Source organism: Chrysochloris asiatica, unplaced genomic scaffold (assembly GCF_000296735.1).
Source record: "Chrysochloris asiatica unplaced genomic scaffold, ChrAsi1.0 scaffold00088, whole genome shotgun sequence".
Taxonomy (NCBI): Eukaryota; Metazoa; Chordata; class Mammalia; order Afrosoricida; family Chrysochloridae; genus Chrysochloris; species Chrysochloris asiatica.
In genome coordinates, this window is record NW_006408606.1 from 11,470,033 (window position 1) to 11,483,520 (window position 13,488).

Genomic DNA, 13,488 nt, shown 5'->3' on the forward strand with positions numbered 1-13,488 from the left:
CCATCACTGATGCCACCTGGCCAATCCATCTCATTAGAGGTCTTCCTCTTTTTCTCTGACCCTCCACCTTACCCAGCATGACATCCTTCTCCAACGATTGTTTCCTCCGGACAATATGTCCAAAGAGGCACTATAGGATAAGCATGAAACTACTAACCACAAGGTCAGCAATTCAAACCCACCAGTCACTCCTCAGAAATCGTACACAGGACCCCTGTGAGTCAGAACCAACTCAATGGCACTTAACAACAAGACATCATTTGATTTTGACTGCTGCTTCCATGGGCATTGAGTGTTAATCCAAGATGAGTAAAATCCTTGACAACTTCAACTTTTTTCACCATTTTCATTGCAAAATATGAAACACCAACCATTCCTCCAAGCACTCTCTCTACTTCTCTATTGAGTTAACTAATCCATTGCAATAGCCACACAGTACTCAGACACCATATTCAGAGTTATGGGTTTTATTAGGGAAGTTAACAGGGTATGATACAGAAAATGCTCAGGGCACAATTGTTCTAATCAGCGGCTGACAAATGTCCACAGGACACACCAGTCCACCATAAGCACCAGTCTGAAGGCACTCCATTCTAGCTCTGTGGGTCAGCAAACCTTGTCCTCCACTTAAGTGCCTAAAGGCACCCCACTATGCAATCAAGCTTCCTTCCCAAAGTCACTCAGCTTTACTTTTACAGTTTACTCAGCTGTCTCATGCTCTGGTTCTTGGTTCTGATGCTATTCCTCTGCCATTCCTCTGGTATCACAGCTTTCTATTCCTAGGTTGTAGAGGTTCCAAAAGGAACTCCAATTCTGGCTCTTTGATAGTGAGATCTCCCCTCCTGTTTGTGAGATGGTTCATTTTAAACCCATGCTAGAGATGCATGTTTTTACAATTACAGTCATCTTGGTCAGCATTTACAGCTGAATCATGTATCCTATCAGTATCTTTTCCCACCTACTTTTTGCCTTGCTAATCCAGCAGGGAAGAAGTGTTGCTAGAAGAGACATTAGATAATTCATTATACCACAATCATTATGTTGTTTATTGGTCCAGTTACAAGGATTTTTGTGTTTTTTTCCCCCTATGTTGAAGTGATCCATACTGATGACTGTAGTCTTTTAGACATCAACAAATAACTCATCTTGTGACTTTGGACAAATTGACCTATGAAGGTGTTGAACTTTTTTAATCTCTAAAATCTCTGATTTATGAAAACTGGATCTTGGAAATCAGTGTAATACAACATCCATAGTATAATCCCTAGTCAAATTTTAAGAGAAAAAAATAATCATACAGTGGTAATTTTATGACTATCAGTTATTTTTATGACTTATATTAAGTATTGCAAACATATCAGCCATTAGTAATATGACTGGAGAAATATAGCTATTGAAAAAATTGACCCTAAATAATCATTTGAGTATAAACTGGTGTTTCTTTGCAGAATAAGCACTGGACCACAAGGTCATTTGAATCACAAGGTCAGTGGCTCAAACTCAAAAGTCCTTTCTTGGAAACCCTATACAGGTCGCTATGAGTTAGGATTGACTAGATGGTACTTAACAACAGCAATAACAACAATGAGATGCTGAAGATCATGTTGTCTGCACTTACCATATAGGTTTCTTCCATAATTAACTGGGAACTTTCTCTGTAAATTTCCAGGGACTTTAATGCACCAATAATTTCAAAATGGTTCAGAAATGTGAAGTTCATGTGGATTCATCTCAGACAGCTTCTTGAAACAGTTTATAGAACACAAATTCAGGAAAGGTACATGTGCATGTATCCAAGATACATCTATAATTTTCTTTTGTAACTAACAGAGTGCTTTGTTTTTGTTAAGTGCTGTCAAGTCAGTTCCAACCCATAGCAATCCTGTATAGGGTTTCCAAGGAGAAGCTGGTGACCTTGAACTGCCTACCTTAAGGTTCAAATTGACATTGCATTCCAGCACATTAACCCACAGCACCATACCAGGACTATCTCTTGTGACTGTTTGCAGTTTGCTCAAGTGTCTGCTTGCAGAACTAACATAAGCAATTGTTTCCTTTGTCCTAGGATGGTGCTGCTTCACTGGTGTCTTCTATGGCTGCTCTTACCACTCAGTTCAAGGACCCAGAAGTTACCTACTCGAGATGAGGAACTTTTCCAAATGCAAATCCGAGACAAACCATTTTTTCATGATTCATCTGTAATTCCAGATGGAGCTGAAATTAGCAGTTACCTCTTTAGAGACACACCTAAAAGGTATGCGCCCTGTAGTACTCTCTGTGCCATCAAGCTCATAAAGGATGTAACCTTTTAATATTAGTTTAGATTATTTGAAAACCAACCTAGGAATAATTATTTTCTTTAAATAAGAGTAAGGTAACAGTGCAACTACTAATCATTAAATAGAGCCTACCTGAGTCTGTCTGATCATGATCTGCTTTTGACTAGAGGGACAATACTTGCCAATACTTATTATATTTTAGTAGGATAATTTTCTTATTTTCAGGACAGTAAGAAATATCTAAGAATGACTATGTAGATTAAGAGGGCAATTAATTGAATACACATGATTCTTTAAGGCTTTGCATTAAGTTTCATAAGAATATTTATTTAACTACTATGATCAGATTCTAAGAGAATGAAACAAAAAACAGTAATAACAACTGGCTATTAAAATCAATAATAAAAATGTAACATGATGCTCTGAAGTTCTTTCATTTAATGGCCTTGTCATATCACCATCTGGTCAGTCTGAATAATAGTAGGTGATCAATTTTCCTATTTTGACTGAAGTGACTGACCTATTGTTGGGGTATCTGTCAGAATGAAATAGTTTCCTTTTGCTTGAATCAGTGTAATAATTTAGGAACTGATATGTCAATAATAAGGAGTTCTGGTAGCATAGTGTTTATGAATCGGGCTGCGAACCTCAGGGTCAGCAGTTCAAAACTACCAGCTGTTCCGTGGGAGAAAGATGAGGCTTTCTGCTCCCATAAAGGTTTACAATCTTGGAAACCCTGTGCAGGGTCACTATGAGGCCGAACCAACCCAAAGCACATAACAACAACAACAACATGCCAATAATATAAAATGATTATGAATCTTTAAATGATTTTCATTTAAAAATATAAGCATGGCTACATTGAAGGAACTTAATGCCCTAGTCCTCATGAAGGATGAATCTGTGAAACCAGGTAAGGATATAGGCATCCATTCTAATATTTCAAGTTAATCTGGAATATCAGCTGAACTCACTGAACACAGTTTGCTTATTGTATAGTTTTGTTTCTTTAAAAATTTTGGGTACCTCAGAGCAAATTAAATTTTTTCTTCAGAAAGTGATTTGGTTTTCCAAATGTGCTTGCCTGTTGTTTGTTAACTTCAACATTCTACAAGATGTCCTCATATCACTGAATCAAATAAATAGTTTATCCTTGGTCTTCCAGTCTGTCAAAAATTAGATAAGCATTGGTTCTAAGAGTTGATACACTTTTTCCCTTCTAAACATGTTTTTTGTTAAGAAACATTGCAAAACAATCAGGGATCTCTCTCTCCGTCCCTCCCTACTTAGTTCTTTCATGGGTTCATTCTTTCTCTTGTCTTTTCTTTTTTACATATGTCCTGGAGAAGGACATCCTTCTTGTTGAAGTAGAGTGTTAGTGAAAAGGAGCAAGACTCTTCCTGAGACTGATTGACACAGTGGCACCAACAATGAACTCAAACGTAACAATTGTGTGGATGGTGCGGGACTGGGCAGTAAATCTTAATGGGAGCCAGTCTCATCTTTCTCCTGTGAAGTGACTGGGAGAGTGGAGATGCTGACCTTGTGGTTAGCAGCCCAATGTATGCCCACTACACTACCAGGGCTCCCATAGATGCCCTCAATATTGCAATTTGAGTCTTAAATTCTTTTCTTCCGTTTTTCAGAATTAGAAATGCTTAGCGTGCTCTTCACTTTGGTTTTCTTACTCCAGTTCTTTGTAAATTCCATTATAAGACTTTATTTTGTCTTTTGGAACTTCTCTATGAATTTTTCTGCTCAGCTTTTTCTTTATCATTCTCTTTAGGTACACTGCATTCAAGAGTAAGTTTCAGAGTCTCTCTGACACCCTATTTTGTCTTTTCTATATTTCCTGTGTTTTTAATTACATTTTGTTTTCTTCATGTATGATGTTCTTGATGTCCTCCCACAACTCCTCTGGCTTTTGGTCCTTGGTATTCCATTCATTAAGCCTATTCTTGAGATAGTCTATAAATTCAGATAGGTTATACTCAAGGTGATATTTTGGCTCTCATGGACTTGTGATAATTCTGTTTGACTTCAACCTGAACTTGCATATGAACAGTTAAAACTCTGTTCAACACTTAGCTTCCCCACTCCTTTTTTAGCTGATAATATTGAACTTTTCCATCTTATATCCCCAGATATAGTCACTTTGATTCCTGTATATTCATCTGGCAAGCTCCTCTTGTATAGTTGTCATTTATGTTGTTGAGAAAAGTATTTGCAATGAATAAGCCATTGATCTTACAAATTTTACCATGCAATCACCTGCATCATTTTTTATTATGAAGACCCATATTTTCCAATTACTGATCCTTTCGTGTTGGTTCCCATCAACAGTAATTGTCAATGCATCTTGATTGCATATTTGATCAATTTCAGTCTAAAGTATAATGCTGTCTGTGATAATATCTATATGCCTACAAGGAAGAACAATAAATACAACTATGACTCATATTTACTTGACAACCACTATAGCCAATAATGAAGAAACTGTAGAATTAAAGAGTTCTACCAACTTCTTCAAACTGAATTAATCAAACATGCACTGTTTGATCTTGAAATGTTTTTAATAATGAATGTGACTCCATTCCTAAGGAATTTGTCATTTCTGGCATAGTAAACCATAAGGTTGTCAGATTAAAAAAGGCCAATACCAGTCCATTTCAGCTTACTGTTGTTAAGTGCTGGCAAGTCAATTCCAACACATAGCCACCCTATATAGGGTTTCTAAGGAACAGCAGATGGTTTGAACTGCTGATATTGTGGTTGGCATTCCAGTGCCTATCCTATAATGCCAACCAGTGTTTATGTTGTTGTTAAGTCCCATCAAGTCAGTTCTGAATCAAAGCAACCCTATGCACAACATAACAAAACACTGCCTGGTCCTGTGCCATCCTCACAGTCTTGATTACACTTGACTATTACTACTGCTGCTACTGTTCTAATCTATTTCATTGGGAGTCTTTCTGTTTTTTGCTGACCCTCTATTTTACCTAGCGCGAAGTCCTTCTCCAAGGACTGGTCCCTCATAAAAATGTGTTATGAAGGCGCATTCTGGCTGTACTTCTTCCAACACAGATTTTTTTTGTTCTTCCGGCACTCTATGGTATATATTGTTGTTGTTAAGTACCATCAAGTAGGTTCCCACCCATAGTGACCCTGTATAGGGTTTCCAAGGAAAAGGAGTGGCTGGTGAGTTTGAACCACCAACCTTGCAGGTCAAACTGACCTTGATGTCGAGTGTTTATCATATGGTGTCATACGTCAATATATATTTTCATCTGGAAAGGTCCACTTGTCTGTGCTGCATATATACCATAGATATAGTAAAACAAACAGAGGGCATATAATGTTTCTAAATGTTTAGATAATGTAAATAATTCAAAGGTCAGACAGCAGCCTGGAGACCTCTGTTGACTCATGGAATTGCAGGGGCTGGTGAACCCAAAATCTCTGGGTCAGGTGGCAGGGCGGAGACTTCTATAGGCTTACATCCAAGGAACTATAGGTCAGGTGATGAGAAGAGTGCAGGGATAAGAGTGACTTTTACTAGAACATTTATTTATATACTGGAGGTGGGCCACATCTTCATGGGCACTATTTCAAATGATTGGCTGAGCAATAAGCTTATTGCTTAGATAAGCTTATTGCTTAAATAAGATTAGATAATCAGAGGGGAGTATATTTTATTGCATTATAGAAGAGCTACCAATCCAGTATCTGCCTGGCCACTGAGAATTCATAGACTAGCCTCATTGGCATATAACTTTGACCCTCACATTGAGCAACTAGAATTGTGGAGGCTAACTTATTCAGAAAGGTTAGCCGGAAGAAGCTGATTTCTGGGGGTGGGGGGAGGGGGTGGGGGGAGCAAATCAGAGATTTTGATTGAAATTGTATGGTTGAAATTTCCTTTAATGCCCAAGTGAAGATGGTAAGAAGATAGTTGGACATATACGTCTGGAATTTAGGTAAAAATTCAGGCTGGTGACTTGAATTTGGGAGTTAACAGACAAAGAAAGAACCTTGAATATATATCATGGACTACCAAGCTCCCGTAAAGGTTTGCAGCCTTGGAAATGCTGTACAGGGTCGCTATGAGTCGGAACCAACTTCACGGCACATAACCACCACCACCACCAAGAAGAAACAAATCTGTCTTGGAAGAATACAGCCAGAATGTTCCTTGAAAGCAAGGATGGTGAAACTTCATGCCATGTACTTTGGACATGTTATTTGGAGGGACCAGTCCCTGGAGAAGATATTACGTCTGGTAAAGTAGATGATCATCTATGACATAGGACTGGGCAGTATTTCATTCTGTTGTATATGGAGTGGCTATGAGTCAGAACTGACTGGACGGCACCTAGCAACAACAGACAGGTAGATTGAAGCAATGATCTTGGTGAGATTACCCAGGGAGTGAGTTTAAGTAGAAAAGAGTCATCCAAACACAGTTTTGGTTTGCTGCAAAGGTTAGGTTGAAGAAGTGAAAATAAATAAGCAGATGAGACTGTCTAGATAGAAGGTTGTGGTGGTCACTTTGGAGAGGATAGTGTTGATAGGTATGCGAAAAATAGAAACAAAAATTATTCCGGAATTTCTATCTATAAGAAGTCAAACTTACTTACTTTTTACTGGAACTAGTGACTCCTGGCTTGCCAGAACTGAAATAATTGCCTCCTTATTTGGAAGACTATAGACTTTGTAAGACAATTACAAAGTTATTCAGAGTAAGAATACTCAGCATTGTTACAATTTGGTAATGTTTTTATTCACCTGAAAACATAATAAAAATGCCTGAAGGGAAAAAATAGAGCAAACATCTTGTTGTTTTGTTTTTAAATTGTTGTTAATTGCTGTGGAGTTGATTCTGACTCATGTTGCTGTTGTGTGGTTGTTGACTCATAGTTCCCTTATGGTCAACAGAATAAAACACTGCTCAATCCTGCTCCAAACCTCACAGTTGTTGCTATACTTGAGCCTATTGCTGCTGCCACTGAGCCAATCCACTTTGTTGGGAGTCTTCCTCTTTGTAGCTGACCCTCCATTTTACCAAGCATTATCTCCTTCTCCAGGGACTGGTCCTTCTTGATAATACGACAGAAGTAAGAGAGATGTCTTTCCATACTAACTTCTAAGGAACATTCTGGCTGTACTTTTTTCTTTTGGTAGTCCATGGTGCTTTTGATATTTACCTCCAACACCATAACTCAGATATATCAATTCTTCTATCCTTGCTCACTGTCCAACATTCACAAGCATATGTGACTACTGAAAATACCATGGCTTGAATCAGGCACACCTTAGTCCTCAAGCGGACATTTTTGCTCTTTACCACTTTGGAGAAGTCTTGTGCAGTAGATTTTCCTAATGCAGTACATCATTGATTTCTTAACTGCTACTTCCATGAGGGTTGATGGTTGATTTGAGCAAAATGAAGTCTTTGACAACATCAATCTTTTCTCCATTTATCTGATTCTTCTTGGGCAAAGTAGAACTTCTCCATAGAGTTTTCAGGTTCAAGTTTGTGATCATTTTAAAGCAGATCACCAGGTTTGTCTTCCAAGGCAACTGTCTAGTGCTTAACTGTTTGCTCCATGAAAGGACTCCTTAAAATAATTAATTAGCTAATTTATTTTATTCAAAAGAAAATCTTAATGATAAAGAAATGGTAGATAAATATGACTTCTCACTAACCGATACAATCTGTAGTTTAGAAAATACTTCTCAAATTGTGAGTTTGAATTTAGGGATTATTAACTAAGTTGAGCAATGAATAAGGAAGACTGTAGAATAATTCACATATTGAGTCCCGGTGTTGGAGAAGAATATTGAAAGCGTGGACTGCTTAAAGAACAAACAAATCCGTGTTGGAAGAAGTACAGCTAGAATACTCCTTAGAAGTCAGAATGGGCAGATCATCTCTCAAAGTTTGGACATATTCTCAAGAATGCTTGGTAAAATGAAGGGTCAGTGGCAAGTAGGGAGATCCCAAATGAGGTGGATTGGCACAGTAGCAGTAGTAATGAGCCCAAGTATCATAACAATAGTGATGATGGCATAGGACTATTTTGTTCTGTTGTGCACAGGGTCGATATGAGTTTAAGCTGACTCAGAGGCATCTAACAACATCACCTTTTCCTGAAAAGATATAAAATTGTAAAGTTGTGACTAAAACTCAACGGTGTAGTTTGTACTAGAACTTTGCAATGTAAAAATATGAATGTGTAGTGTGCTATTTTGTCAGAGACCAACAACCATTTAAACAAGTTTATTGTGAAAATGGCATTTAGATATAGTCGGTGACTATTTTAGAAATAATAGGTGGCTATGTGAAATAGGTGGTGACATTTAGAAATAATTAGTGACAGTGACTCAGAGGTGCTTTACAATTACCACCAAATATATGGAAACAGTATACACGCACTGTAGTTCCTCTAGAAATTTGGCTGAGTTTGTGGCATACTTTGCAATGGCATACCCTGTGTTGAATAACTCCAAAACTCAAGTAAGTGCTGATTCCTAACCCAAAATACTTTTACTTGATTGTCTTTTTATTAGTTTACACTGTTGATGGTAAATTGGACTGCGGACTTTGGGCTATTAAACATCCATAACTAATACTTAAATGCCATGATTTGTGTTTAATAGAAAGTTTTGTTCTCAGTTAAATGAATAAGAATTAAAACCAAGTACTTTATTTAATAAGTCTTGATTCTGAGCGTTGGAATGAATCATGTTGGTCTGAATTGGTCCACTTTCCCACAGGTATTTTTTCGTGGTTGAAGAAGACAATACTCCATTATCAGTCACAGTGACTCCATGTGATGCACCTTTAGAATGGAAACTGAGCCTCCAAGAGCTGCCAGAAGAGGCTAGTGGGGAAGGTTCAGGTAAGAAACAGGATAGATCTGGTCCCTTCCTCCTGAATGGATGGTCAATAGTCTTAGGAAACATACAATATCTGTTAATAAGGAAAAGCAATGAAGATGGCCAAGTGAAGCTAGGAATTTTTAGGGAAATGGAGCACTATATTAGATGACAGTGATCTTGGCAAACTGAAAGGTTAGGAGAGACAGAGTGGGAACTACTGAAAGATTGAGAAGGGGAGAGGTTTAAGAATAGGCTTTATACTTGTAGTTTACAATCTTGTCTGAGCATTGGATTCAATTGTGGGACTATTAAAGCTACTGATGTCTGAACCCCACCCAGGGCTTCAAACCAGTTCTTTCTGGTTTGACGCCCTGCTGAGAATATAATTTTTCCAAACTCTGGTAGCATAGTGGTTATGAATCGGACTATGAACCACAAGGTCAGCAGTTACAAACTACCAGTTGTTCTGCGGGAGAAAGATGAGGCTTTCTGCTACTGTAAATATTTACAGCCTCGGAAACCCTGTACAGGGTCACTCTGAGTCGCAACAAACTCCACGGCACATAACAACAACAACAGATACAGCAAATCAGAATTATGCAAAAATCACCTGGGGATCTTGTGAAACTATAGATTCTGATTTGGTATAATTGGGTAGAAATACAAATTCTCTGCAGAAGGATTGAACCAGAATTTATTGGTTTAAATTCCTGAGATATTGTTTAAATTGTTGTGTGGTATGCACACTGGGGCTTTTTAAACCTCCCCAGGTGACTGTAATATGCACCCAAGGTTAAGAATCTCTGGTTTATGAGGGATTAAGAATGGAATCAAAGAAAGGGAAAAAGGGGCATTTAGCAGCAATGAAAGGCCAGATTGAGAAGAAAGTCAGATAGAGGAATTAGTTAGTCACTAAAAGAAGATACAAATCATGGAAAGCAAATAATAAGATACAAGGGTAATGATGAGATGTGTCTAAGGCCTTAAGTAATGCTGCTGTGCTTAGGAGATTAGAGTAACATAGCTTAAAGGTGAAGGCTTGACAACTCATAGCATGTAAAAGATGCTACCAGGCAGCAATACTTCGACTTAAAATTTCCACTACTTAGACTCTATTCTGGGGAAGTAATTTGAATGTAAAGCTCTACAAAAATATTACAGTATATTTTTATTATAATAGTGAAAATTTTACCAACAGCATGATAGTTGTGTTAGAATATTTAGTGAGGAAAATACTATTCAAAATTGAGGTTTATCTAATTCATGAGAATAATTATCACTAAATTACAAAGAGCAATGAGAGAAAATATCAACTATATAAAAATATGTAAAATAAAATACCAGATAAAAATGGAACAAAATATTTAGACAAACAGCTGTTTCCAAATAGAAGTCCCTCAGTGGTGAACATGGCAAAACTCTTCACTACCAACTGAAAGTCCCTCAGTGGTGAACATGGCAAAACTCTTCACTACCAACTGAAAGGTTAGCAGTTCGAATCCACCCAGAGATGCTTTGGAAAAAAGGCCTGGCAATGAGGCATCATCCAGGAAAAACGCTAAGGATCATACTTCCATCTGGACACATATGGGGTTGCTATGAATCAGAATCAATTCAATAGGAAGCTGTGTGATGGGTGGGTTCTGTGTAATGAATTCATAGATGATTTTTTTTCTATCATTTTTTCTCTATTTCTCAAATTTACACAATGAACACATATTATTTTCATAACAGAGGAATATTAAGAACCTTTTAAACTAATTTAAGGCTAGTTGTTAAGTGATGTTGAGTCGATTCTGATTCATAGTGACCCTGTATATGGTTTCTGAGGAGCAGCTAGTAGGTTTGAACCACCAACATTTCAGTTAGCAATCCAGTGCTTATCTTATGGTGCTGTACCAGGAGTCCTTAAGGCTGTTAAGCCACCTTACATATGCCCTCATATGGTTCTCTTATTTCTTCTAGGTGATCCAGAACCTCTTGAAGAGCAGAAGCAACAGATCACTAGTGAGGAAGGCACAGAGTTATTCTCCTACAAAGGCAATGATGTTGAGTATTTCCTATCTTCTAGTTCTCCATCTGGTTTATATCAGCTGGAACTTCTCTCAACAGAGAAAGATACACATTTCAAAGTCTATGCCACTACAACTCCAGAGTCAGATCAACCATATCCTGAATTGCCTTATGACCCGAGAGTAGATGTTACCTCCCTAGGACGTACCACAGTCACTTTAGCCTGGAAACCAAGCCCCACATCCTCTTTGCTGAAACAGCCCATTCAGTACTGTGTGGTCATCAGCAAAGAGCACAACTTTAAAAGTCTCTGTGCAGTAGAAGCAAAATTGAGTGCAGATGATGCTTTTATGATGGTGCCAAAACCTGGTGTGCACTTTAGCCCCTTTGACTTTGCTCACTTTGGATTTCCTTCAGATAATCTGGGTAAAGAACGTGGCTTCTTATCAAAGCCTGCTCCAAAACTCGGGCGTCATGTTTACTCGAGGCCCAAGGTTGACATTCAGAAAATCTGTATGGGAAACAAGAACATCTTTACTGTCTCTGATCTGAAACCGGACACACAGTACTACTTTGATGTCTTTGTGGTTAACAGCAACAGCAACATGAGCACTGCTTATGTCGGTACCTTTGCCAGGACCAAGGAAGAAGCTAAACAGAAGACAGTTGAGCTGAAAGATGGGAAAGTTACAGATGTATTTGTAAAAAGGAAGGGAGCAAAATTTCTACGGTTTGCTCCAGTCTCTTCTCACCAGAAAGTCACTTTCTTTATTCATTCTTGCCTGGATGCTGTCCAAATCCAAGTGAGAAGAGATGGAAAACTCCTTCTGTCTCAGAACATGGAAGGCATTCGGCAGTTTCAACTTAGAGGAAAACCTAAAGCAAAGTATCTCATCAGACTGAAAGGAAACAAGAAAGGAGCATCCATGTTGAAAATACTAGCTACCACAAGGCCAAGTAAGCAGGCATTCCCCTCTCTTCCTGAAGATACAAGAATCAAAGCCTTCGACAAGCTCCGCACCTGTTCTTCTGCCACTGTGGCTTGGCTGGGCACTCAGGAAAGGAACAAGTTTTGCATCTACAAAAAAGAAGTGGATGATAACTACAATGAAGACCAGAAGAAAAGAGAACAAAACCAATGCCTAGGACCAGATACACGGAAGAAATCAGAAAAGGTCCTATGTAAATATTTCCACAGTGAAAACCTACAAAAAGCAGTGACCACAGAAACAATCAAAGGTCTCCAGCCTGGCACATCTTATCTGCTGGATGTTTATGTCATAGGACATGGGGGACATTCTGTGAAGTATCAGAGTAAAGTTGTAAAAACCAGGAAATTCTGTTAGTTACCTTGTATAGAGATATATGTAGAACTCTAGCGGCGACATTAAATCACTTTAAGTATAAACTGACTACTCCCACAGCTAAGAGAAGTTGTGACCTGCATTTGTACTGTGTAAGGAAAGATGCCAACTTGTGTATATTTATGTTAATATAAGTAATTGTTAGAGGAGACTTGGCCTAGTGTGCCCCAATGGTACCTAGAATGTGTTTAATGCCCAGTTGATGTCAAAGGGAGAGGGCATCTCGAAGGAACTGCCACTCTTTGCTTTGACCACTGCATGAACTGCTTCTAAATTATTTTATTACCTAAAAATTTAAATATGCCATTCATTGCACACATTCACAAATGCAAATCATTCCTAATAAGTGAGGCGAGGATATATATATATATATATATATAATTTTATAAAAGCTTGTTTTAAATGTCAGTGTTTCTATGATTGTAAACTATTAAATTCTTCTTATTAAAGTACAAATCTAATCTAAGTATTATTAAGTGGACAGCCCTCTAGTCAGTTGTATTGCTATTATAAATTCTTATTTGTTGAGTAAAATGTTTAAATAATGTATGTATCTCCTGTACAAAGTTGACATACACTATATTCATGTACATAAAATTAAAAATATTAGATTATATACTGCTCATTTTCTCAAGCAACTCCCTTGGTGTACTCAATTTCCTTTGTGTCCCTAAAACTGTGTCTTTAGGTAATTTGACACCAAAATTGATCTTTTTCTTAATAGTTGAAAAGAAATGATACTTATCTCTAAAGTTACTATGCCATTGGAGAGAGCTGTTAAAATTGGTACTTTGGCAATGAATAGGAGCCAGCTATTGTGAGAGCTGAAACACTAACATGAACTTGCTTTCAAAGGATATGATTAACCAAACACTGCAGCTCAATATATATTAAGTACACGTTCCTTAACAATTTAAGCACCTATTTTAAGTCTAAAATTTGGATATTCC

At 37.8% G+C, this 13,488-nt stretch overlaps 1 protein-coding gene across 1 annotated transcript; it reads left to right on the forward strand.

Annotated features, from left to right (window-relative positions):
- The first annotated feature begins 2,066 nt into the window (after window positions 1-2,066).
- Window positions 2,067-13,159, forward strand: NDNF (neuron-derived neurotrophic factor). Its single transcript, XM_006866279.1, has 3 exons — window positions 2,067-2,254; window positions 9,057-9,181; window positions 11,127-13,159. The coding sequence occupies exons 1-3, from the start codon at window positions 2,067-2,069 to the stop codon at window positions 12,518-12,520; spliced, it is 1,707 nt and encodes a 568-aa protein (XP_006866341.1). The 3' UTR covers window positions 12,521-13,159.
- The last annotated feature ends 329 nt before the right edge of the window (window positions 13,160-13,488 follow it).